Raw genomic sequence first — 24,009 nt, forward strand, 5'->3', positions numbered from 1 at the left:
CTGTCCCACGGTCAGACACATGCCCCTGCAGAGGGGTCAAGACGACCCCAGCCCACTCACCCACCACCCACTCCTGTGATGCTTGGAGAGGGAGCTGGGTGGGGGCCTCAGGCCGGGCCCAGCCAGGCAAGTGATGCCCAGCTTGGCCTTCAAGTGGTCGGGCCAGGGGCTTTCCTGAGTGCTCAGCATGGGCTGCAGGGGCCCACAGCAACCCTCCATGGGCCTCTGTCTGGAACAGTCGGTCTGGGTCACCTGTGCAGGCCAAGGCTCGGCTGGGACAGGGAAAGAGCCTGACTCTGGGGCTGCAGGTGGTGAGACCCCACTGGGCCGAGGCTCCTTGTGCACACTGCTGGCCTGGAGGTCACTGTGGGGTCAAGGACAGCAGAATCTAGGGGCGGGGGGGGGGTCTTTGCAGAGTCTGGGCACAGTCTGCAAGTTGCTTTGTAGGAACTTGGTATGGGCCTGACTAGGTCTGAGTTCACTGGGGTGAGGTCAGGGGTCACTTGTTCTTTCCCTGGGTCTCCTCCCCACCCCCACTGCCGCCCAGCCCTCTGGTGTCGCCCAAACCCCCGCTCAGGAAGAACTCGGGGGTGTTGAGGTCTGGCCGCCACAGCAGCAGGTAGCACTTAGGCAGGTGGAAGGTGGCCAGGATGCCCAGCGCACAGAGGAGGGTGGCGCCCATCTGCACCGCGGGCTGGAAGACCACGTGCACGTTGGCAAAGAGGGGCACGAAGGAGACCCAGGTGACGAAGTAGGCCAGCATGGCAAAGGTCAGGCTGCGGGCGCCATTGTAGCGGCCGGGCCGGCTCTGCACCAGGAAGGTGCCCAGGAAGCACAGGAAGGCCAGCGTGGCATTGACGGCGTGCACGAGGCCGAAGCTGACCCAGGAGCGCACACGGCAGTGTACCAGTGCCTCTGTGGGCAGCATCTGCCAGTCTGTCACCATCTCCGGTGGGAAGGCCACCAGGTACCAGGTGCAGAGTGCCGTCTCCACCAGCATGGCGAGCAGCACTGCCAGCCAGGCCCACGGCCCCCACAGGAGGCTCTGCAGCCAGTCTGCCCAGCCCGGCGGCAGCTCTGACCTCACAAAGATCTCAGCCGCCTGCAGGAAGAGTGTGCTCAGGCAGCCAGTGAGCGGGAGGTGGAGCAGCAGCTGCTGGGCCAGGCAGATGGTGGGGCTGGGCCGGCCGGGGAACAGGAGGACACTGAAGCAGACGAGGCCCAGGCAGACCAGGCCAAAGCAGGCCCGTGGCCCACCTGAGGCCCGCACCAGCGGGCTGTCCCAGTGCCAGACGAAGAGTCCCAGGGCCACCAGCACCAGGCCCAGAGCCAGGCCCAGCACCACAAGCAGCACCAGCACAGCCGGCTCCCCCCACGCCAGGAACCTGTGCCTGCGGGGGAAGCACTGGGTGCTCCGATCCGGGGACCACTGGTCCTGGTCACACTGGATACAGAGGGGTTCATCTGAGGTGTGGGAGGAGAGAGGGGTGCTGGGGGCCACTGGCTTACCCCAGACTCACCCCTGCTGTGGGCTGTGGCCTCAGAGCCAGGCCTGTGCTCCTGACCCTGCAGGGACCCTCCCCCTCTCCTGCTTCAGCGTGGGCAGGCCCCCTCAGCGGGCTCACCTGGGTTGCGCTGGTAGCTGCCAGCCTTGCAGTCCACACAATCGTAGCAGCAGGAGTGGAAGCCCTTCACACGGCGCACCTGGCCCTCCCTGCACTGCCGCGAGCACTGGGACACCGGCTCCTGGGATGGAGTGTTGGGGCTCAGGCTCTGCTAGGCCTCAGCAGAGCTATGTGTCGCTGGGGACATGCGCTCCGGCGCTCACCTCGTTTCCCTGCGTGTGCCAGGACATCTGGGAGTGCTGGAGCTGCAGGCGGCCGTCGAAGGTGCCCACGGTGTGCAGCGAGGGCGTCAGGTCCTTCCAGACCCACAGCTTGAGGTCATAATTCACGCCTATGTTCCCGCTGCTGTCGAACCGCAGCGTCAGGCCACGTGTGTGGAAGCTCAGATTGTACATGTTCTCCAGGAGCTAGTGGGAGGGTTGGAGGGTGGTGGGGCTGGGCAGGGAGCCGCCGCCAGTCCAGAGCCACCCCTGCCCTGCCACCCCTTCTCCCTGGGGGCTCAGGTCACATGCACAGCCGGCCCAGCTCCCGTGCCCTCACCTGCCAGGGCTGCACGGGCTCCCGCTGGGGGCAGCCTGAGGCGTTGCAGAGCAGTGCATTGTGGAGCGCCTGGGCCACGCCGTACACAGCCGCATAGGCCGCAAACGTCCGGTGGTGCAACAACGCAGCTGACACGTTCTCCAGTGTGATGTGGTCACACTGGGGACAGCGGGGTCCCACCACATGGTCCTCCAGGCCTGCCTGCTCAGCGTCCAGTGAGGCGCAGAAGGCAGGATCGGCAGCCAGGGCCAGGCGCGTCTGCACGTAGGATGGGAAGTCGGGCATCGGGGCGCCCTGGTGCAGGAAGCCGAGCACGGTGCCCACCTGGTTCATGCCAGGCAGCTTCATGACCAGGTCCGAGATCAGCCAGGCCTCGCTGGCCACCCACACCTTGGGCGAGAGCTTGCAGTGGATGCTGTAGCTGAAGAGCATGTGGGCCGAGTGGGCGGAGGAGAACACCACCACCACCTGCACGCTGCTCTGGTTCACCTGCTGCAGCAGGCCCTGCACTGAGCCCAGCCTCAGGCTGTTGGCGTGGGGCAGCGGCACCAGGCCCTCGTGCGCGATGCAGATGCCCCTGGCAGTGGCCAGGCTGGAGAAGAGGCTCAGGCCCTGCCGGCCATATTCATCGTCACTGCCCACGGCGGCCACCCAGTTCCAGTGGAACTCCTGCAGCAGCTCCACCATGGCCACTGCCTGCACACGGTCGCTGGGCACCGTGCGGAAGAAGGACGGGAACGTCTCACGGTTGCTCAGCCGGTCGATGCTGGCGCCGTAGCTGACCTGCAGGGCCGGGTGACAACTCCTGACACGGGGGCTCCCGAGGTGCCGGTGGGGGGATGCGGGAAGAGATGGGGCGCACCTGGGGCATGAGGAAGAAGCTGAAGAACTTGCCAGTGACCAAGGCAACCTCAGATGAGTGGGGCCCGATGACAGCCAGCACGCGGGGCTGGTACTTGGTGTAATCACAGTAGGCGGCAATGCTGCGGCTGCCCGCCTTGGCCAGGAACACCAGGCTGGGCTTCATGGCGACCACTGGCTCTGAGCACGTGTCAAACAAATCGTAACCCAGGCGCAACCCTGGGAGCAGGGCAGACCCGTTGTTGATCTCCTCCACAGCCATCTTCATGGCCAGTGCCCAGAGCAGGCCGAGGGATGAGAACCTGGGGCCACAGGGGCGGAGGTGGCCGACACCGCTTCCTCGTGGGGCACACCCAACCCAAGCCACCCAGCCTGGCCCCCCACTCCTGGCCCCCCTACCTGCATTCAGTGGTGTTGGGCCACGTCCTGTCGCCCAGCCTTGCATCCTCGGCTGAGCCCAGGGGGAAGAGCCCGCCCAGCACATAGTCCCCTGGCATGCTGAGCTGCTGGGACAGGCACAGAGGGGCCCCTGCCCCCAAGCCCAGGAGAGCCTTGAGACCCAGGAGAGCCATGAGGCCCGGGAGAGCCAGGCGTGGCATGGCAGATGGCAGCTTCCAGAAGGGATGGCAAGAGGGAGAATCGAGTGGGGTCCCAGATATGGTGAGTCGGGGCAGGGAGGGGCGAAGGATTTGTTTAGCAAAACATTCGCCCGTCCTCACCTGCCTGCCCAGGGCCCTGCAGACATCCTCTACTTCCTGGGCCCCCCAGCTTTGCTCACATTGGACTGTTATCCTGATACCACCACCAGGCTCTGTGGCCAACAGTGACCCGGGCATGCAGGCTCTGGGCAGCCACTGACCATGACCTTGTTACCTGCCTGTGCCCAACACCCTGGAGCCCACCTGTTCCTAGAAGGGAGATGGTCATGCAGGACCTGTCCACCAGAGGGGCTTGGAGCCTCCAGTTGCCTGTGGGACAGGCTTGGACGTTCCAGTGCCCCAGGGAGTAGCCATAGAAACACTGTCTCCAGCCCTGGGGAGGCACTGCGGGCAGTGGCGAAGGGCGGGCGCTGGAGCGGGCAGGTGCCTCCCCGTGGGAACAGAGCTCACAGCTGGGCCTGTGGAGGGCGCATGCAAACAAGGGAGGAAATGCCACAACCAAATGGGCTGCTGCAGCTGGGCCAGCACCAGGTGTGCACAGGGACCTGATGGACAAGCTAATAGCTCCCCCAGGCCTCTGGATGCTTGGCAACTGGTCTCCCCTGGCCTGGGGCTGGGGCCCTCATGCACGTGGGAGCTGGGAGCCGGGGCAGGCTAGCAGCAATGCCCCTGGGATGGGGTGGGGGCCTACCAGACATTTATGGGATGTGGTCTAGGGACCTGGTCTTTGCCCGTCCCCACTGCCCTACGGGGAGGGCCCATGCTGCACAGCACATTCTGGACCCACGCGCACACACACACATGCAGAACGCACATGACACACACGCATGCAGAGCCCACACTACATGTTTGTACATGCGCATGCACACATGTGCAGCCCTCACTCTCTGGCCGGGCGGGCCCCAAGCTGTTCTCCCAAGCCAGTCCCTCACTGTCACTGGCCTTTGCTGGCACCACACAGGGCTCTGGTCCCTCCTGGGTGGACAGAGCTAGACGGGCCGCAGCTGGAGACTTGGAGGTGGCTTGTGTTGGATACTGCTATTCAGTTCTGACCTTTGGGCCATGTCCAAAAGGACCCTGCTTGACGTATGTCCTTTCCATCCGGGTTACTGACACAGAGCAGCCCCCTTCACTGGCAGCAGCCCAGGCAGATCTTTCTTCTCCCCATAGTGAGTGTGGCTGGCCTCAGACTGCCCTCCCAACCCAGCCCTTAGGTGATTCTGTGACTAAGTTTTCTCACCTATAAAATGGGGACAGTAATGTGGGCCTTGGCAGGGGTTAGGGGGGACCAAGCTAAAGCCTGCAGAGACCCCTAACCTGGGCCAGGGCATGTCTCATGTTCCCGTGCCTGATACTACCCCGAGAACCTGGACACCCGTCCTGGCGCGCAGTACCTGTTCTGTAAAGGCAGTTTATTTACACTGGTAAAGCCATCACCACATTACAGCTTCTAAGGGCCCCCCGCCGTGGCTCACACGTATGTACATCTGCTGTGGATACCGTCCCTTGGCACCCAAAGTCCTGGGCTCACAGTGAGAAGCCAGTGGGAGAGGCCGGGCCCTGAGCACAAGGTGGTGGTCAGGCTGGGCAAGGGGTCCAGGCTCCTCCCTCGTGCTAGGTCACCCTGAGTTTCTGGAGCTCCCTGGGGGTGGGGCAGCAGGGGGTAGGGAAGAGGGAACAGAGCATCTGGCCGGACTCTGGGGAGGGAGAGGCCAGCAATGGCCCAGAGGGGTCCTAGGCTCCTGGGGGCTCTTGGGCTGTGCTATACACACTCACAAGCTGCAGGAGGCAGTGACTGTGTGCAGGTCTGCAGAGGCGGGGCAGGCCTTCCCTTGGGCTCCAGGTCCTGCTGTCACAGCCGAGTGCAACCAGGCCCCTGGCTAAGGAGGAGGCAAGGGGCAGGGAGAAAGCCTGCCATGCTGACCGCTGCCCAGGGAGTTTTCCTGTCCTGGGGATGGTGGCCTGTATGGAGGGGCCCGAGGCAGCCCAGCTGGGCAGATGCCGCGTCCCAGGGCCTGTGACCTCCCCCATCTCACAGACTTCACCCCCAGGCTGGTGCAGCTTTCCCACGAACACTGATGGTACCCCACTCCCTTCTCCTGCACTTCACCCACCTGGGCGAGGCTTGACTGGACACGTGTGTAACACAGCTGAGGGTAAAGATAAGGTGCCCCAGGGAAGGGAGAGGCCAGGTGTGGAGCAGACGGCCAGCGCCTGCCTTCTGTCGCAGCCCGCCAGTAGCCCGTGTGCAGTGGCTGGAGGTGCGGTCCGAGTGGCTCCCGACAAGCTCAGCTCACAGGAGGACAGTGATTTTCCCAGCCCTGGGGGACCCAGAAAGTTCCATGGTGGAATGACGGATAGGTTCTGCCCGTCCCAGCCCAGCTCTGGATGAGGGAAGCCCACCCTGCCCGGGCCTGTCAGCTCCTAGGGCAGGTCCAGCAGGCCGTGCTCGGCGTAGAGCTTCTGGGAGACGTTGTAGACGTGCTCGATGAAGGGCAGGGCCTCGTCCAGCATCTCCACGGCCTGCTCGGGCGGCCCCACGTTCATGGTCTCCAGGAAGACCTTGCGTGTGGGCAGCGTGCAGAAGGCCACGGTGACGGCCCGGCGGATGATCCAGGGGTGGTAGGCGGCCAGCGAGGCATTGTAGGAGTCGGTGCAGAGTGCAGTGGTGCTTGCATCCTCGGGGCTGGTGCGCACACCCTCCAGGAAGAGCTGCAGCCAGTGCAAGGCACGGTGTAGTCGAAGCACCGTCCGGCAGCCTGAGTTGGGGTGGCGGGCACGCCGCTGCAGGTCCACTAGCTGGTTGCCCACTTCGTACGCCACCATGGACTGCAGGCTGCTATAGTGCTCCCGCTGGGGGCCGCTGCGCAGGCGCTCCATGGTCTGCAGCTTTGCCACCACGTCCTTGGAGATGAAGGAGAAGACGGTGCCCAGGCTGCTCAGGAACCTGCGAGGGAGGCAGGTGCTCAGCCAGGGCGGGAAGGCTCAGCACGGCTGGCCAGGGGCAAGCGACAACAGCAGACCGGCCCCCAACAGGCCTGTGCCTGCCAGTGCTGGTGGAATGCAGGTGGTGCCCACCGCAAGTGTGGCTGGACCCTCACAGGGCAGGGGCCCTTGCACGCACCTGACCAGCCCCCTCCAGCCGGCGAGGTAGTGGTCCAGCAGCACCTCCTCCTTCTCATTGAGACACTGCTTGAAACTGACCAGGACAACTTGGAGATTGAACTCTGACTCCAAGGCATCCATTCTTCAACAGGAGCTGAAATGCACAGAGTCGGGTGGAGGGTTGTCTCCCTGTGAGTCAGCTCAGTCTCTGGGTCATTGTTTTGGGCAGAAGCAATTGGACAGAAACAGCCGGGATCCCGCTGCTCCCCACTGAAAGCCCGAGAGAAGCCCCACCCCAAGGTCAGCCCCTCCTCCGCGAGCCCACCGGGGTGTGCTCAGGAGCAAACTCGCAGACACACGACCTGGCCCTGCTGTGCCCTTTGCCAGAGCACGTGCCCACAGCTCATAGTCCCTCCTGCCACTCGGGCTTGGCAAACCACTGCCACACCTTACTCGAGGGAGGCATCTCTGCTCAGCTTTTCTTGTTTATTGTGTCTCTCGAGTGTGTCTGTTCTTACTAGTTGGAGAAGCATTTGCTGAGTCCCCACCCAGAACCAGGCACACACTCAGGTGCACTGTGAGTGAGACAGACAGCCAGGTCATCCTGGGGCGACAGTCTAGTGGCAAATGTGTGTGTATGTCGGATAACAACAAAGACAGGAAGTTCCAACACGATAGGTAAAAGGACAAGTACCACAGAGAAAGAGCCTGTGGACTGAGGTGGGAGCATCCTTGCTCAATGCTGAATCCCAAGAGCCAGAGCAGGGGCTGCAGGGTCAGCATCTGCTGACAGATGGACAGACACCAGTCTTTCCACTCCTACTGTACCTACATGTCCCACACAGAAGGGCAGCTGGACCAAAGGTCTTCCCACATTCTCAAGACATCCACAGGCCCCTCCCCATGCCCACACATTAGTGGGTGTTCAGGGCCTGCACTGTGGTGTGGCTCTAACAGGGTCTTAGCTGTATCTCACTTCACGTCCAGGACAAGTTCTTACCCCTTTGGGCATGGGGTTTCCTGTGCCCTTGGTGCTGGGAGTCCTGTGGGAGCCCCAGTGGGAGGAAAGCTGCCCAAGCTATGGCGAAAGCCAGGCAGGAGAGAACACCTGGGTGCCTGAACAGGTTCTGCCTTCCACCCTGTGGGCAAATCACACACTGTCCTGAGACCCAGTCCTACAACCTGGGGGGGAATGGGCCAGCACACCCTGCCCTCGCCACCACCCAGGCTGCTGGGAGCATCTGATGAGGCCCAATGGGTACCGAGGCCCTGCAGGCCCCACGGGCTGGCCGCATGTCTGGCTGCAGGCGGAGAGCCCAGAGGTGAGCTCATCCTCCCTTCAGGTGTCGGGGCAGCAGTGCCTGGCCTCGGGAAGAGGGCACTCTCGAGACTGTCAGGACACCGCTCCTCTCTCTCAGAGCCTCAGGTTTCTGACCATGAGCGGATGGCCTCTGAGGCCCTCAGGCTACCTTCCTGGTCACCAGACATCCTGCGGGCCTGGCCTTCCTGCCCAGAATGCGAGCCAGCAGCCAACAGGAGGTGCCGGAGCCTTTCAGAGCTTGGAAACAACAGGAAGGGCAGTGGCGGTGCAGCCCGGACGGGCGGCCTGCCAGCTCTGGAAAGGTAATGCAGGGCACCGCCACGGCTGCCCCAGGGTCAGCCCACATCCCCAAGGTCAGGAATCGTCTGGAGGCCGGCCTGAGCACCGGAGCCGAGTGGCTGACAGCAAGCTGAAGGCCCCCAGGAAAAGGGGGCAGCCCTCCCTGCCCTACCCCTCAGGTCCAGCGGGTGGGAGCGGGGCTTTGTCCGGGAAGTCCTGCAAGTCTCGCCCGGGAAGGGGGGCTCAGGTGGCGCCGGGCTCGCTTGGGTGGGACCCCGGTTCTGGGCGGGTCCTGCTCTAGTTGGGGCCCAGGAAGAGACAGGGGCCGGGGGTCCGGGCCGGCGCGGGAGCCGGGTCTTTGGCTGCCCCCTCCCGCGCCCAGGGTCCCGCGTTGGCCCTTCGGCAAGGCTCAGGCCGGCCCGCCCGGTTCGGTTGGGCTGGGTTTCCCCACCGCCGGCCCGAACCGGCCGCACCCCCCTCACCTGCGCCGCTGCCGCTCACCTGCGCCGCCGGAGCAGCTGGGGGACCCCGCGGCCCCACCCCCGGCCACCGCCTCGCCGCCCGGGACTGGCTGCCAGTCGACCAATCAGAAGTCTCGACGCGCGGGCCCGCGTTTCCGGCGGGCTCACCGGAAGCCGGCCCCGTTGGGGCTGCGCCTGCGCAGAGTTGCCGCGACTGGGGCGCGCGTGGCTGGGTCTGAGGTCCTGGCGCCGGGGTCTCGCGGGGTCGTGGTGGTCCCGCCGGCTCGCTGAGCGCGAGCGGCAGGATGCCCGAGATCAGGGTCACGCCCCTGGGTGAGTGCCGCGCGGGGGGAGCGCCGAGGAGGGGCCGTGGGAGGGCTCGGAGGGCAGGGCGGCCGCGCAGGCGCCCACCCCGGGCGTACCAGTGCTTCCTGCGCGCCCCCTGTACCCCGCGCTGGTGCTTCACTGCGCCTGTGCTCCTGCCTCTGCTTCCTCGCCAATCCCTGCCCTTCCACCTCCTCCGTCTGTCTCGCGCCCTGCTTCCCCGCAGCCTCCTTGGTCCGTCGGCGGTTCACCCCGGGTCAGCCCTTTTGCTTGACAACTGCAGCGTTAAGAAAAAAAAAAGGTTTTTGCAAAAGATGTAGGTGTACAGTTTAAAGGCCCAAAGAATATAGAAGGGTGCGAAGGAGGAAAGACCACTCGGAGTCCCGTGTCCCAGGAACGGCTGGGGTTATCACTTTGGTGGCCAGCCTTCCAGATGTGTCTGAGTACTCTTCGCGTACACATGCTCGGTTCTGTTCGGGAACCTGTCACCTTCCCTGGGCCCTGCATTGGGAGCATGTTCGCGTTGGGCTGCCCCGCACAGCTCCAAATCCTTTCTTCTGGCCTGAGGTCTTCCTGCTGAATAGCCTACCCAGCCCCCACTGTGGGCACTGAGCTGTTGACAGCTGCAGCGAACACTCATGCCGCTGGTCTGCGGGGTCAGAGCACACATCTCACGCTGCCATAGTTGTGGTCACCCCCACGGCCTCTCTTAGCTGTTGGCTCAGGGCACCCCACTCAGCTGCTAAAGCCCCACACTCTCCCTAGTGCCTGGTTCTTCTCCAGGGGTTTCTGCGGGATCCTCCTTCCAGCATGCCTTTTTCCCATTTGGCCCCTTTCTCATTGCTCATGTGCCTGTGGGCTGGTCCTGGGATTTCTGTGACTTCACATTCTTGTCTGTAAAGAGGGGTGGCCCTTCCGCTTCCCACAGATATTTGCAGGGCTTCTGAGCTGGGCATGGCTCTGGGCTGGAGGGGCAGCAGAAAGCCGACGGCTGAGACATTGCCATCTGGGTAGGAACAGGCCAGGCCTGTGAGAGACTTTGAGGCCACTGCTTGTGGCTGAGCTGCCTGAGATGGGCAAGCGAAGCCATCACCTGCTGTGGCCTGGTCAGCCGTGTGTGTGGTGCTCACAGAAGGTTCAGGTGGCAGCAGAGGGAGGCTTGTGGGTTTCAAGATGACAAGCTTGTCATTTGCTGTCATCAGGTCTTGCAAAGCTGTGTTCCTTCTGGACCCCCAGACCCCAGAGGTGACAGATGGCTGTATGAGGTGGCTGGGATTTGCCCCACAGTGACTGGGGCATCTGGGCAGGGCTTGGAGGTCAGGAACATGGATGGGACTCGGGTGCAGATCTGGGCTGGTAAGGGCACAGTGGTGGGGCATCTGTACTGCGGCCATTGTAGTTGGTCATTGCTGAACAGGGGAGCCGTGTTTCCCCGTGGCTGCACTGAAGCCACACAGTGTCCCTCTGCAGTGGCACCACCAGGAGCTGCCTGATGCCTCTTGAGGGCAGGGGGCCCCGCAGCTCCAATGTGGCCCCTGCTAAGGTTTTGGAACGAGTGGTGAGGCCCCAGGGAGACTCGACTTGCCTCTGTTGAGTGCTGGGACCAGTGTCCAGCACCCTTACTCAGCCCCTGGCCTTGAAGGTGCAGGTGGGCCCAGGTGGGTGGGTGGCTGTGCAGCTGCCTGGAGAGGGGAGTGGCAGGGCCTGAGGCAGTGGGGAAGAGCCCGAGGTGGCCTTGGCGCCTTGTCCCTTCCCTGTGCATTTCCCTTCTCCATATGTGGAGGTGGAGATGCTTCTCTCACACGTCGTCCACACAGCAGCCACAGAAGTCTGTTTCCCCAGCCCATTGAGTGTTCTGCAGGGCGAGGGGCCCAGAGCATCCTGTGGAGCAGGTGGCTTGGCCTTGGCCTTGGGGCTGTCCTTGCAGGGGCCACGGAGGGAGGCAGCACCTCTCACCCGCCCTCCTGTTCAGGGGCTGGCCAGGATGTTGGCCGAAGCTGCATTCTGGTCTCCATCGGGGGCAAGAACGTCATGCTGGACTGTGGGATGCACATGGGCTTCAGCGACGATGTGAGTCCTGGGGAAGGTGGCCCAGAGGCACTCGAGGGTGGGCAGCCATCGCCCAGGCCACTTCAGTCACCGCCAGCAGTAGGGCTCAGGCCTTGGAGTCTTAGGTCTGTTACATGGAGTGGGGATGGTCTGAGCACGTGAGCATTGGTAGGAGGCAGGTGGGTCTGGGATCACTGCATCCCTGCGCAGCCCCCCACCATCACTTAACAGGCGGGGCACCCTGTGTTGGGGGGTGGGTCAGTGAAGGGCTGTGTGGGGCTGGCTCTGTGACTGCAGGCTGGGCTTCTGGCTGGGTTACTGGTCTGGCAGTTTGACCCCCTCTGTGCATGCTTGGAGGCTGTGTATAGTCAGCAGTCCTGGAGGGCCTGTGGGGTGGGGGGGGCAGTGTCCAGGGTCAGCCTGCACCCCCATCCCCCTGGGGGCAGCTCCCTCCAGCTCCTGCAGACCCAGGCAGCCTGCCCATCCTGACGCTTTCGTCCTGACTCTTTCTCTCGGCTTGGCAGAGGCGCTTCCCTGACTTTTCCTACATCACCCGCAACGGCCGGCTGACCGACTTCCTGGACTGTGTGATCATCAGGTGGGCGCCTGACACTGCCAGCTCCTGCCTTCCCCGCCTCCCGGGCCCTGTGGTGGGGTGTAGGCCGAGGGCTGCCGCCGGCCCGGGTTCTGTCCCAGGTGCCTCACCCTCGGGGCTGGCTTTTCCACTGCTGGACACTGTGGTCATAGGTGTTCATGGCTGCTCCTTGGTGGGCAAGGCCAGCCTTGTAGAGCCAGGGGGTCCTCTGAGCTGTGTGTGCCTGTTGGCTGTACCTCCCGCCCCAGTGCCATGGGAAGGAGCCCCGGGTGCCCCAGGAAGATGGGCAGAGGGTGCTTGGGGGCCACCCCACCAATAGTGCGTCTCAGCTACTGAGCCCAGGGCTTGGCACTCAGCCTCTCAACACTTAGCAGCAGTGACCATACCCTCCTGGCCAGTCCTCAATCTTGCGGGCCTCCCCAGGTCCTCATCCACTCTGCTCCTGACCTCCAGGCTCAAGGTCCAGCCTCCCCACCCCCACACTCCCCTAGACAAACATTTATGGGACCCAGACCCCCTCACCACCCTGACCTTCACCAGGTGGCCTAGATGACCTCAGCGGCCTCCTGCCTGTCCCCACCCCCAACACCTGCAGCTCAGGGACCTGCCAACCTGAGGCAGCCTTGTCCCCAGCTGGGGGTCCCTTTGGTCCTGGCCCCTCCTTGGACCTAGGCTTACACCCGGTGGGTCGGCTCCGCCTGGGCACTGCACCGCTATTCCCCCTGCCCTGATGCCTTCCCAGGCCTCATCCTGTTGCCAGCCCTTCTCTGTCTTCCCGACCGCCACCCAGGATGGTGACTCAAATACACTGTCCCCCGGCACCTTTCTGTTTCTTCCTGGGACGTGACGTCTGACACGTGTGGTGCCTGGAGTGGTTATTGCTGTGCTGGATGTTCAGGGTCTAAGTCCCAGGTGACAGCAGGGTCGCCTCTCTTGCCCCTTCCTCACTCCTCAGTGCATACTTAGGGCAGAGTGACACACAGCAGGCACTCGGAGTGGAGGAGAGTGAGTGGCTGACCTTGAGCCCGGGCTGGCGCACAGGGGCGGTGAGAGGTGGGGCTCACTGGGGAGCAGGGCCCCGGCTGACGGGCGGTGCACCCCCAGCCACTTCCACCTGGACCACTGCGGGGCACTGCCCTACTTCAGCGAGATGGTGGGCTACGACGGGCCCATCTACATGACCCAGCCCACCCAGGCCATCTGCCCCATCCTGCTGGAGGACTACCGCAAGATCGCCGTGGACAAGAAGGGTGAGGCCAACTTCTTCACGTCCCAGATGATCAAGGACTGCATGAAGAAGGTGGTGGCCGTCCACCTCCACCAGACAGTCCAGGTCAGGGCTGCACACACCCCACCTCGCACTCTCTTCTGTCTGGCCCCAGGGGCAGCAGTACTTGGGCGGGGCCCCTGCCGCTGCTCCAGCTCTGAGCACCCTGGGGGCCAGGTCAGAGGCTCCCTGGAGCTCCAGTGCACCGGTGGGCAGGGCAGGCCAGCCCGGGTACCGGGCAGTGGAGTCTGGGCTTCGTCTCAGTGGCTGTTGTGCGCAGGTCAGCGAGGAAGTGAAGTGTTGAAGGCGGGAAGTGACATCAGCTTCGGTGAAGTTTACCCCAAAGGTTGTGGATTTGTCTGTTTCTCCTTAGTCTTGGTTTTGCTGGTTATTAGGTTTTTAAGTTTGGGGCCATCTGATCCTTCTGGCTGAACCCTTCGTCACACGAGGTAGCGTGTTTATCTGTCACGGGGCTTCTACCTCTGCATCTGTCCCTGGTAACGTGGTTCAGCCCTGGCTCCCCACCTTTGGGGGGTGTTTGCACAGACGTCCTTCCTGCAGCATGTCTTATTTGTGATTCTTTGAAGAAGCACATGGTTTGTGTTCAGTCCAGCCTGTTAACCTGTCCCTCAGGGGGAGGGTTTGGACTCTGCACGTATAAGGCAACTCTGGGAGCCTTCTACCGTCTGCTTCTTGCTTGTCCTGCCTCTTCTGTTATTTCCCCCAGTTTATTGCCTTTTTCTGGATTGATTTAAAAAAATTTTTTTTTTTTTACTTACTGTATTATTTAACTTTTTTTATTTTGGGGGGGAGGTAATTAGGTTCATTTATTTTTTTTTAGAGGAGGTACTGGGGATTGAACCCAGGACCTCATGCATGCTAAGCATGTGCTCCACCACTTGAACTATACCCTCCCCCCCCCCGATTTTTTAAGATTCTATTTCTCCTCTAATTTGGTTAGTAACAATATATTGTTTTGTAATTTTTTTGGCGATAGAGATTACAAAACATCCACAACAACAAAAGTCTAAGGTACTTGGAACTTCAGACTCTTTCCCGGACAAGGCAGAGCCTGAGGAGACTCTAAGCCCGCTTCCCCTCCCCTGACGCGCAGGCTGTGCCTCTGGGTGCTTGGATTCCCTCGTGTGTGCGGCCAGCACAGCCTCCTCCTGCATGCTGGCCACGTCAGGCCCGCCAGCTGCCCACTGTCTCTGCTCCCTGCATTCTTTGCTTCTTGTTTAGGATAATTCACCCTCTGCCTGGGGACGGCAGGTGCAGGTCTGCTGGTGATGAATTCTCAGATGGGTTTATTTCACCCTCGTTGAAAGACTGCTTTCATTAGGGTGACCGTTACTTTCAGCGCTGTGGTCTTCCTACCTGCTGTTCGGAAGAGAATCTTTCTCGGGCTGCTTGGAGGAGGGTGTCATTCCCCGTGGGCTGTGGTGGGCATGTGGTGTGGACCCCCATCTCGTCTTGCTGAGCCTGCTCTCATGCGGGGCCTCCTGGATCTGCGGTTCTGCCTGCTGCTCTCCTCCCAGCTGGGCCCTGTCAGCCGAATGCCAGACCTTTCTTCCCCATACCCTCCCCGTCCTGTTCCTCCGTGCTCTGCGCTGGATATCCTCTTCCGGACATCTTGGTTCATTAATTCTCTTCTCAGTAACATGCTGTTAAACTCATCTGTCAAATTCCTTTTTAGAAAGGTTAATATATAGTTGAGTTACAGTATCACAAGCACGGTGATTCAATTTTTAAAGATTATACTCCACTTATTATAAAATATTGGTTATACTCCCTGTGTTGTAAAATGTGTCCTTGTAGCTTATTTATTTTATATGTGACAGTTTATTCCTTTTAATCTTCTACCCCAGTCTTGCCCCTCCCCCTTCCCTCTCCCAACTTGTAACCACTAATTTGTTCTCTGTATCTGTGAGTCTGCTTCTTTTTGTTATATTGACTGTGTTACATCTTTTAGATTCCACATACAAATGATATCATACAGTATTTGTCTCTCTCTGTCTGACTCATTTCACTTAGCATAATGCCCTCCAAGTCCATCCATGTTGCTGCAGATGGCAAAATTTCTTTTTTATGGCTGAGTAGTATTCCATTGTATAAATATCCCACAGCTTCTTTATCCAGTCATCAGTCGATGGACACTTAGGTTGCATCCATGTCTTGGCTATTTCAAATAATGCTGCTGTGAACATTGGGGTGTATGTATCTTTTTGAATTAGTGTTTCCATTTTTTTCAGATATATACCCAGGATTGGAATTGCTAGGTCATATGGTAGTTCTGTTTTTAGTTTTTTGAGGAACTTCCATACTGTTTTCCACAGTGGCTGCACTGATTTACATTCCTACCAACAGTGCACGAAAGTTCCCTTTTCTTCACGTCCTCACCAGCATTTGTTATCTGTGGCCTTTTTGATGATGGCTGTTCTGACAGGTATGAGGTGATACCTCATTGTGTTGGTTTTTTTTTTTTTTAATTTTTATTTTTTTGGTGGGGTGTAGGTAATCAGGTTTATTTATTATTTTAATGGAGGCACTGGGGATTGAACCCAGGACCTTGTGCATTCTAAGCACGCACTCTATCGCTGAGCTATACCCTCCTTCTCATTGTGGTTTTGATCTGCATTTCCCTGTATTTGATTTGATTAGGGATGCTGAGCATCTGTTCATGTGCCTGTTGGCCATCTACATGTCCTCTTTGTAAAAATCTCTGTTCAGGTCTTCTGCCCATTTTTTAATCAGGTTGTTTTTTGGATGTTGAGTTGTATGAACTATTCATGTATTTTGGATATTAATGCCTTATAGGTCATGTCATTTGCAAATATTTTCTCCTGTTCAGCAAGTTATCTTTTCATTTTGTGGATGCAAAAGCTTTGTCTAATTAGGTTCCATTTGTTTATTTTTGTTTTTATTTTCTTTGCTTTAGGAGACAAATCCAAAAAAATATTGCTACAATTTATGTCAAAGTGTGCTCTGTGTATGTTTTCCTCTAGGAGTTTTCTGGTTTCTGGTCTTATGTTTAGGTCTTTAATCCATTTTGAGTTTATTTCTGTATATGGTGTTAGAAAACATTCTAATGTTGGTCTTTTACAGGTAGCTGTCCAGTTTTCCCAGCACGACTTACTGATGACACTCTTTTCTCCATTGTATATTCTTACCTCCTTTGTCATAGATTAATTGACCATAAGTGTGCGGGTTTATTTCTGGGCTCTCTATCCTGTTCCATTGATCTATATTCTGTTTTTGTGCCAGTACCACACGGTTCTGATGACTGTAGCTTTACAGTGTCATCTGAAGTCAGAGAGCCTGATTACTCCAGCTCCGTTCTTCGTTCTCAAGGTTGTTTTGGCTATTCAGAGTCTTTCGTGTTTCCATACAGATTTTACAGTTATTTGTTCTGGTTCTGTGAAGAAAGCCATTGGCATTGGACAGGATTGTGCTGCGTCTGTAGACTGCCTTGGGTGCTGTGGGTCGTTGGATTCTTAGTTTGGGTTGTTATCATTTCTGGCTTTAAAATTCCTACATTGTGAAAAGTGATTTCTAGTTTTTGGCCGACCTTCTCAATCCTCCTCTATCTCTGAATACATTAGCCACAGTCCTTTGAAGTCCATGTCCGAGAACTTCAGAAGTCCTGAGTTTGCTTTTCCAGACTGTTACTTCTCTTGGTTTCGTCCCTGTTGTCTCATTTCTGGTGTCTGGTTGCTTTTGATTGAGAACTGAGCTTCGTGTGTGAAAAACAGGGACAACAAAAGGCTTAGAAGACGTCGTCCATGTCCGTCCCCCACCTCCCTGCCCCTCTGCCGTCCTCCCTTAACCAACCACCGGCCCAGCACCACCTGCAGACCTGAGTTCAGCCCTTTTCTTCGTAGGTGGATGATGAACTGGAAATCAAGGCTTACTATGCAGGCCACGTGCTGGGAGCAGCCATGTTCCAGATTAAAGTGGGCTCAGAGTCTGTGGTCTACACGGTCAGTGGAAGCGTCTGGGGCACAGGAAGGACTGCCTGGCCAGGGAGAGGGAGGAGGCATCCTCCTCACGGCCACATTCTTTGCAGGGTGATTATAACATGACCCCGGACCGGCATTTGGGGTAGGTAGGCCGGCTAGTGCATTTATTTCACACTGTGGGGCCCCAGCAGCACAGTGACCCTCAGGGGTGTGCCAGGTTCCCAGGGATCAGCTCGTCACCGGCCCCCTCAGGTGCTGCCTGTGATGTTTGACTGCTGGGGCCTGTGCAGGAGGGCAGGGGCTGGCATCCAGGGGTTGCTCCAAACCTTGCCACCGTGAGCCCTGTCCACCTGTTCTAGAGCTGCCTGGATCGACAAATGCCGCCCCAACCTGCTCATCACAGAGTCCACGTACGCAACCACCATCCGAGACTCCAAGCGCTGCCGGGAGCGAGACTTCCTGAAGAAGGTTCACGAGACCGTGGAGCGTGGTGGGAAGGTAGCAGCCGTGGGGTGATGGGCACCAGTCAGGGCTGGGCCTCGTGGCCCCCAAGCCTTTCAGCTTCCCCTGGCAGGTGGTCAGGGGCCATGGTGCTGTGTTGTGGGCATAGAGGGAAGAGGTTATGCTCAGAATGGGAGGGAAAATTCACCTTGAAGACCCTTCAGTGGGGGTTCATTGGCCTTCATGTCTCAGATCCCAGTGAAGGGCTGGCCAGAGCATCTGCCATGGTCACTTTTGGACAGACTGGCTGGGGGCAGGACGTGGGGGGCTGTCTACAGTTCAGCCATCCAGATGCCAGGCCATGACCTCAGTGGACACAGCCTCCAGCCATCAGAGCTGCCAGCAGGGCTGGTCTTCACAGCAGCTGCTCCCTTAGAAGGCAGCCACAGGGAGCCACTGCCGCCACTGTGCTTGGGGGTGGTCAACGTGGCCAGGGTTCCAGCCCGAGCCGCCCTTGCCCTCCCTACCCTCCCCCTGCAGGTGCTGATCCCCGTGTTTGCTCTGGGCCGCGCTCAGGAGCTCTGCATCCTGTTGGAGACCTTCTGGTAGGTACAGCCAGGATGGCTCCTGGAAGCCCTGGCCTGCTGGCCGTAGGGTGGGAGGTGTCGGGGAGTGGCATTCCTTGCACTGGACTCAGCCTAGCTGAGGGCATGCGGGGCCCCAGACAGGCCCTGCCCGGCAGCCTCTCCACCATGTCCTGCCCTGGCTACAGGGAGCGCATGGACCTGAAGGCCCCCATCTACTTCTCCACGGGTCTGACGGAGAAGGCCAACCACTACTACAAGCTCTTCATCCCCTGGACCAACCAGAAGATCCGGAAGACCTTTGTGCAGAGGAACATGTTTGAGTTCAAGCACATCAAGGCCTTCGACCGGGCGTTTGCCGACAGCCCTGGTCCGATGGTGCGGTCAGGGTTGAGGGGTCCTGCCAGGCTGGGGCCCTGCCTGCAGGTCATGCAGGGAGTGAGGTGCCCCCGTGCTGGGAAGCAGGGAAGTCAGAAGGCTCTGAGGGCAGGTGGGGTTCTGCTGCTCTGACCGCCCGCCCCCACTCCCGTCCTGCAGGTCGTGTTTGCCACACCAGGGATGCTGCATGCTGGCCAATCCCTCCAGATCTTCCGGAAGTGGGCAGGGAGTGAGAGGAACATGGTGCGGGTCTGGACCCCAGGGCCTGGCCCTGGAGTGCTGGCGAGGTTGGGCAGGGGTAGGGGGGTCAGGTTCTCCCTGGCTTGGGGACATTGCTGCTGTCAGGAGGCGGCTTGGTACTCTGGGCTCTGGTGTCCGACCCAGGCAGCTCAGACTCCTGCTGCATCTTGGTCCATGTGCACCAGGCAGGGAAGCCCTCGGCCTCCTGAGCAGCCATTGTGGTGTCAGGCCTGGGCACACTTGTGCTGAGACCCTGAGCGTCCCTGGGTCTGCAGTGAGGCCTGGAATGGCAAGGGGCCTCTACCAAGGAAGGGCTCAGGTTCAGACGGGCAGAAAGGGTGGGCGGGGGGGTGTCCTTGGAGGAAACCCCGAGGTAGGAGGTGGGAGGCCTGTGGGGTCCAGGGCAGCAGCCAGCACCATCCCTCCCTCCCTACAGGTCATCATGCCTGGCTACTGCGTGCAGGGCACCGTGGGCCACAAGATCCTCAGTGGGCAGCGCAAGCTGGAGATGGAGGGTCGGCAGGTGGTGAGTCACCCCTACCCTGCCTCCCCCAGCTCTGTGGAACCCCTGCTGGGTGGGTGGGGCCTCAGAGCTGCCCCTGTGCTGACAGCTCGCATGCGTGCTGTGACACTGCAGCTGGAGGTCAAGATGCAGGTGGAGTACATGTCCTTCAGTGCCCACGCAGACGCCAAGGGCATCATGCAGCTGGTGGGCCAGGCGGAGCCAGAGAACGTGCTGCTGGTGCATGGCGAGGCCAAGAAGATGGAGTTTCTGAAGCAGAAGATTGAGCAGGAATTCCGTAGGCAGCCCAGGCGAGGGCGGGCATGGGTGAGGGGGGGTTCAGGCAGGGCCTGGTGCAGACAGGGCCAGGCACCCTGGACTGAGGCTCTCTCACCCCCCGGCCCAGGGGTCAGCTGCTATATGCCGGCCAACGGCGAGACGGTGACGCTGTCCACAAGCCCCAGCATCCCCGTGGGCATCTCACTGGGGCTGCTGAAGCGGGAGATGGCACAGGGTATGTGGGCAGGGCACGCTGGGTGGGGTGGGGCAGCTGCTGGGCAGGTGGCCCCACAGACAGCTCCAGCCCCCTGCCCCTGCCCCTGCCCCTGCCTCACAGGGCTACTCCCGGATGCCAAGAAGCCCCGGCTCTTGCACGGCACCCTGATCATGAAGGACAGTGTGAGTGCGCAGCAGTCATGGGGCGGGGGCGGGGGCGGGGCCTGCTCCCAAGCTCTCTGACCTGCCACTGCCCTGCAGAACTTCCGGCTTGTGTCCTCAGAGCAGGCCCTCAAGGAGCTGGGCCTAGCCGAGCACCAGCTGCGCTTCACCTGCCGTGTGCACCTGCACGACACACGCAAGGAGCAGGAGACAGCCTTGCGCGTGTACAGCCACCTGAAGAGGTGGGCGCTGCACCCGCCCCTCTGGCCCTGGGGGGCAGGGTGTGAATGGGGCACAGGCAGAGTCTCACCAAGCCTCCTTGCAGCGTCCTCAAGGACCACTGCGTGCAGCACCTTCCTGATGGCTCCGTGACCGTGGAGTCCATCCTCATCCAGGCTGCCGCCCACTCAGAGGACCCAAGCACCAAGGTGCTGCTGGTCTCCTGGACCTACCAGGTGAGCGGCCCCTGGTAGCAGATTAGGACAGGCGGGGTCACCCCATCACCCTGGGCTGCCTGGGGGGGGGGGGGGGAGGAGCCAACAGCCCCCACTTGCCTTTGGCTGTAGGATGAGGAGTTGGGAAGCTACCTCACGTCTCTGCTCAAGAAGGGCCTGCCCCAGGCCAGCTGAGGCCCCACTGTCAGGCACCCGCCTCTGCCTTTTCCCAGCCGAAGGGACCTGGTCTCCACTCCAGGACTGTCTGCGCCTGGCTCTGCCCTGGCCTAGCCAGATGGACCCGGCTCCCACCCCAGGCTCTGCTCTGTGTCTTCGATGTGGAACCTCACCCGTGGGGAAACCACAGGGCCATGCACCTGCCCAAGCAGCTGCTTTTGGCTAAAGAAATACAGGGGCCAGGTGGCCTCTTCACCTTTTATTTCTACTCCTGGGCTCCCGGAAGATGGTTAGGGGCTCCCGGGGTACTGATTTCCATTAAAAACAGAACCACAGGCTGTCTGGGTGTTTCCCTTCCTGGTGCTTACACCTGCCTCCTGCAGGTGCCTAGGGAGGTGGGAACTTGGGGCAGGCACAGACTGACAGGAGGCAGGGGGCCTGCTGTGGCCCCAGGACAACACAGGGCTGGCTCCTGCCTGGCACAATGGTGTGCAGACGGGGCGGGGTCCAGCAGCTGGGCCTAGCACGCCATGGCTGCTGTGACCTTGTCTGGGCATCTGGGGGTTGTCAGGACTTCTGTGCCGTGGACTCGGAGGGCGCGTGAGGCTGCATGGGGGCAGACCCTGCCGACAAACTCCAGGTCATTTTCAGAGCAAGGCAGTCTCTGCAGGGGCTGGGCCAGAGCCTTCAGCATGGCTACGGAGCCCCTGCCTTTGCCCCAGGATTCAAAGCCCTCTTAACTTATGCTGCCTTCTGGAACCCCCCTCTCAGCCTCCCTCCCCCACTAGAAACTCCCCCATAGGGGCCATGTATAAGTGGAGCTTGGACTGAGGGGCTGTGGCACCTCTATTCAAAGCTGCCTGCCTGCCTTTGGGCTACTGGTCTCCAGCCTGAGGTCTGTTGGCTAACTTGGGACCTCCCTGCCCCTTGGGGCCTGGCTTTCCTATTGCACACACGCTGGATTCCTGACTATTGGGCTAACACTGCCACTGAGAGGCCTGGCCCCAGCAAAGACCCAGCCTTGGGAAGGGTTGGTCAGTGGGGTAACAAACAGGGATCTCCTCAGGCTGCCACCTCTTACCAAGATCCGGGTAGAGCACTGACTTCAGGAATAAGCCATGGGCTGGGGCCACACGGGTCTGGTGTCTGCCCAGGGGGTCCCGGCTCTCCAGAATTGCCTTCACTTGAGCAGGTGTCAAAGCCCCCAGCCCCACAGCCACCAGCACAGCTGTCATCCTCCGCACCTGTGACCCAAGACCAGACTGCTGCAACTGCCCGAGCCCTGGGCCCCACCCCCGGGAGGGCCCCAGGACAGAGCCCACCTGTCTGTACAGGAAAGACTGGCTCTCAAACTCCAGGCTCCAGAACTGTAGCTTCCTGAGGGCAGGGGCACCTGTGACATCATGGCCTCAGGGCAGCCCCATCCTGCAGTGTGGCCTCAGACGAGGAGGACAGGGCAGGGGGTGGGGAATGACTGGTTCCCACCCTCCCCTTCACCCCAGAGACCTCCACTGACCACCCCACCCCACCAGTTTGATGAAAGAGAGACTAAAACCAGAGAGGGGACACCTGTGAGAGGGAAGGACAGGAGAACATCCTGGGGGCCTCGGCTGTGGGGATGAGGCCCGCAGGTGGAGGTGCTGCCGAGGCTGCGGTCCTGCTGTGGGCTCTGGCACAGCTGAGGGAGAGGGTGCAGCCAGCCAGTTCATCTCCCCGAGACAAGCCCCAGGTCTTTGGGTCCCAGGCTGGCTGTGCAGAAGCCCCTCCTCCCTTCAGTGCTAGCCCTAACTGGGAAGGTTCTGAAAGTCAGTAGCTGTCATCTGGCCAGAGGCCCCAATACAGTGCTAGAGCCAGGGGCACCAACCCTTGCCAGACTGGGCTGGAACCACTGGCCTGGCGCTTCCACCCAGTGGAACCTTTTCTGCAGCTGCCAGAATCTATAGTCGGCAGCTCTGGAAAGGACCCCAACCTTGGGGGAGGGCACAGTTGCAGACTTTGGGTGTGTTGGGGCCATACCATTCAGCTGACCAGCACGTCCTCCCTGACAGCCAACACGTGCCCCGGGAGCCCCCAGTCCTGCCTCTGTACTGCACTCATCAGGGAAGGTGCTGGAACTAAATCCAGCCTTTGCAGCCTCCAGACCAGAGTGCAGGCTGCCCTTCCTCACCTGCTCTCTTGGGGGAGGACAAAGGGGCTGGCTGGATCGGGAGACACTGAGGCTTGACGCAGTGTGCGCACTGAGCTAGCAGCCGGGCTGCCCGCCGACTGGAAGGCACTGAAGTCATGTGTACCCAGGAGGTGCTGGGCGGCCTCCTGCATGGCAGCCACATCCAAGCAGCTGTAAGGAGCCAGGTGAGAGGTCAGGAGTGAACCGCCAGCCAGGTGGGTCTGGCAACCCCCTCCTGCTCACTCTCACACCCACTTACTCTGCCTGCAGTGCCCAGCACCGGTTTCGTTCAAACACAGACAGCTGGTCAGGCCTGGGGCAGCCAGTAGCCAGGCGGTACAGATAGGTCCTGGACGTGGCTGCGTAGCGGGCATGGAAGTCACTGGGCACACGGAAAGCCTGCAGTACCCTGTGGGAGTCAGGCCAGGAATGACCCCACCACCTGTTCAAGTGACATCTTGGCATCTCCCCCATCACCCGCAAGAAGTTCTGTCCAGATACAAAGTTTTTCCTGACCTTCCGCCTCTACCCATACTGCAAGAGTCCCGGGAGAGCCCAGCAACACTCACCGGATGGCCGGGTGCCTCAGGTGGGTGTTGAGGGCCTCCGTCAGCTCCTCAGGGGTGAAGGGTGGCTGGCCTGAGCGGCGCTCGATATCCAAGTGCGCCGCGTTGCTCAGGGCGTGGACTCCAGCATCCGTACGGCTGGAGATGGTGAACTTGACCGGCACGACCGAGTTCAGCCGCTCTGCGGCCTCCTAGCGGGACATAGCGTCCGCGAGCAGAGCTCCCATCTGCACCTCCCCGGAGTCCCCCTCCTTCATCCCGGGGGTTGGGCCAGCGGAGCTCACCTCCAGGTAGTTCTGGACCCCGACGGCGTGCTGGGCACCCCTGACGGCCGCTACTCCGCTGCGGAAAGGGCGAGCGGAGGTTAGCACGCCGAGGCCGCCCCGTCCCAGGCTCCACCCGCCCCACCCTCTGCAGCCAAATGTGGCCGCGCAGTCTTCTCCGGGCCAGGGACCGAGGCCAGAGGCGCGGATCCTAAACGTAGCTCCCGCCCTCCCCTCTGGTGCTGGCCGGCCGCCGCTCTCCAGATCGAGCTCGGGTGCTCCCCACGGCGCCAGGCTACACAAGGGGGGCCCGGAGGACGTACTTAAAGTCTGTGCCCAAGTACTGGAAGTACACGAGGTAGCGTACGCGCACCGAGCCCGCGGCCAGGCCGACGCCCATGGCCAGGCCGGACCGGGCGGAGCGGGACCCAGCAGAACCGGAGCACGCGGAGCGCCAAAAGGGCCGACGCCGCACGTGGGCCTGCGTGCGCGCGCACCCTAGCCACGCCCCCAAGGCAGCTCCCGCGCCTGCGCCTGCGCTTTCGCCCCGCCCGG

At 60.7% G+C, this 24,009-nt stretch overlaps 4 protein-coding genes and 1 non-coding gene across 14 annotated transcripts; 1 reads left to right on the forward strand and 4 right to left on the reverse strand.

Moving 5' to 3' along the window:
- Positions 1 to 368: 368 nt before the first annotated feature.
- Positions 369 to 4,941, reverse strand: TAS1R3 (taste 1 receptor member 3). The gene is made up of 6 exons (XM_010957676.3): positions 3,426 to 4,941; positions 3,028 to 3,328; positions 2,166 to 2,948; positions 1,829 to 2,032; positions 1,626 to 1,746; positions 369 to 1,464 (listed from the first exon to the last, which is right to left on the reverse strand). Exons 1-6 carry the CDS (start codon positions 3,860 to 3,862, stop codon positions 500 to 502), a joined length of 2,811 nt encoding a protein of 936 aa, XP_010955978.3. The 5' UTR covers positions 3,863 to 4,941; the 3' UTR covers positions 369 to 499.
- Positions 4,942 to 5,080: 139 nt separating this feature from the next.
- CPTP (ceramide-1-phosphate transfer protein) lies at positions 5,081 to 9,024 on the reverse strand. 2 transcript variants are annotated; one of them, XM_074377757.1, is made up of 3 exons: positions 8,892 to 9,024; positions 6,810 to 6,944; positions 5,081 to 6,632 (listed from the first exon to the last, which is right to left on the reverse strand). In XM_074377757.1, the coding sequence occupies exons 2-3, from the start codon at positions 6,929 to 6,931 to the stop codon at positions 6,110 to 6,112; spliced, it is 645 nt and encodes a 214-aa protein (XP_074233858.1). In that variant the 5' UTR covers positions 6,932 to 6,944; positions 8,892 to 9,024; the 3' UTR covers positions 5,081 to 6,109. The 2 variants fall into 2 exon arrangements, with proteins under 2 accessions (XP_074233858.1, XP_074233859.1); XM_074377758.1 differs by having other exon boundaries at positions 8,873 to 8,984.
- Positions 9,025 to 9,026: 2 nt separating this feature from the next.
- On the forward strand, positions 9,027 to 20,793 carry INTS11 (integrator complex subunit 11). 9 transcript variants are annotated; one of them, XM_074377727.1, is made up of 17 exons: positions 9,027 to 9,184; positions 11,148 to 11,245; positions 11,749 to 11,822; positions 12,924 to 13,152; positions 16,968 to 17,066; positions 17,153 to 17,187; positions 17,405 to 17,543; positions 18,027 to 18,091; positions 18,259 to 18,496; positions 18,608 to 18,691; positions 19,125 to 19,214; positions 19,326 to 19,488; positions 19,597 to 19,704; positions 19,807 to 19,868; positions 19,947 to 20,089; positions 20,173 to 20,302; positions 20,414 to 20,793. In XM_074377727.1, the coding sequence occupies exons 1-17, from the start codon at positions 9,157 to 9,159 to the stop codon at positions 20,474 to 20,476; spliced, it is 1,848 nt and encodes a 615-aa protein (XP_074233828.1). In that variant the 5' UTR covers positions 9,027 to 9,156; the 3' UTR covers positions 20,477 to 20,793. The 9 variants fall into 9 exon arrangements, 8 of the variants coding, with proteins under 8 accessions (XP_074233828.1, XP_074233829.1, XP_074233827.1 ...); XM_074377728.1 differs by having other exon boundaries at positions 18,259 to 18,448; XM_074377726.1 differs by having other exon boundaries at positions 9,038 to 9,184; positions 11,103 to 11,245.
- TRNAS-AGA (transfer RNA serine (anticodon AGA)) lies at positions 15,627 to 15,699 on the reverse strand. The gene has a single exon. It is a non-coding gene; the product is annotated as a tRNA-Ser (tRNA).
- Positions 20,705 to 23,953, reverse strand: PUSL1 (pseudouridine synthase like 1). Its single transcript, XM_010957678.3, has 8 exons — positions 23,778 to 23,953; positions 23,476 to 23,533; positions 23,195 to 23,382; positions 22,885 to 23,034; positions 22,626 to 22,796; positions 21,781 to 21,835; positions 21,540 to 21,702; positions 20,705 to 21,081 (listed from the first exon to the last, which is right to left on the reverse strand). Exons 1-8 carry the CDS (start codon positions 23,852 to 23,854, stop codon positions 21,026 to 21,028), a joined length of 918 nt encoding a protein of 305 aa, XP_010955980.2. The 5' UTR covers positions 23,855 to 23,953; the 3' UTR covers positions 20,705 to 21,025.
- Positions 23,954 to 24,009: the final 56 nt, after the last annotated feature.

The sequence above is a fragment of the Camelus bactrianus genome, chromosome 13 (genome assembly GCF_048773025.1).
Source record: "Camelus bactrianus isolate YW-2024 breed Bactrian camel chromosome 13, ASM4877302v1, whole genome shotgun sequence".
Lineage (NCBI taxonomy): Eukaryota > Metazoa > Chordata > Mammalia > Artiodactyla > Camelidae > Camelus > Camelus bactrianus.

What these genes read in the sequence shown, in the direction of transcription:
- TAS1R3 (XM_010957676.3), bottom strand. Translation starts at nt 3,862, where the DNA reads ATGCCCGGGTCACTGTTGGCCACAGAGCCTGGTGGTGGTATCAGGATA. An exon ending in GCTTCTTCCTCATGCCCCAG is followed by an intron (nt 2,949 to 3,027) that starts GTGCGCCCCATC and finishes CCGGCCCTGCAG; the next exon opens with GTCAGCTACGGCGCCAGCAT. An exon ending in CAGCTACCAGCGCAACCCAG is followed by an intron (nt 1,465 to 1,625) that starts GTGAGCCCGCTG and finishes CCCACACCTCAG; the next exon opens with ATGAACCCCTCTGTATCCAG.
- CPTP (XM_074377757.1), bottom strand. Translation starts at nt 6,931, where the DNA reads ATGGATGCCTTGGAGTCAGAGTTCAATCTCCAAGTTGTCCTGGTCAGT. An exon ending in GGCTGGAGGGGGCTGGTCAG is followed by an intron (nt 6,633 to 6,809) that starts GTGCGTGCAAGG and finishes CCTCCCTCGCAG; the next exon opens with GTTCCTGAGCAGCCTGGGCA.
- INTS11 (XM_045518624.2), top strand. Translation starts at nt 10,965, where the DNA reads ATGCTTCTCTCACACGTCGTCCACACAGCAGCCACAGAAGTCTGTTTC. An exon ending in CAGAGCATCCTGTGGAGCAG is followed by an intron (nt 11,068 to 11,147) that starts GTGGCTTGGCCT and finishes CCTCCTGTTCAG; the next exon opens with GGGCTGGCCAGGATGTTGGC. An exon ending in CAGAGTCTGTGGTCTACACG is followed by an intron (nt 17,067 to 17,152) that starts GTCAGTGGAAGC and finishes CATTCTTTGCAG; the next exon opens with GGTGATTATAACATGACCCC.
- PUSL1 (XM_010957678.3), bottom strand. Translation starts at nt 23,854, where the DNA reads ATGGGCGTCGGCCTGGCCGCGGGCTCGGTGCGCGTACGCTACCTCGTG. An exon ending in TGCTGGGCACTGCAGGCAGA is followed by an intron (nt 22,797 to 22,884) that starts GTAAGTGGGTGT and finishes GGCTCCTTACAG; the next exon opens with CTGCTTGGATGTGGCTGCCA. An exon ending in AGTCTTTCCTGTACAGACAG is followed by an intron (nt 21,703 to 21,780) that starts GTGGGCTCTGTC and finishes CTTGGGTCACAG; the next exon opens with GTGCGGAGGATGACAGCTGT.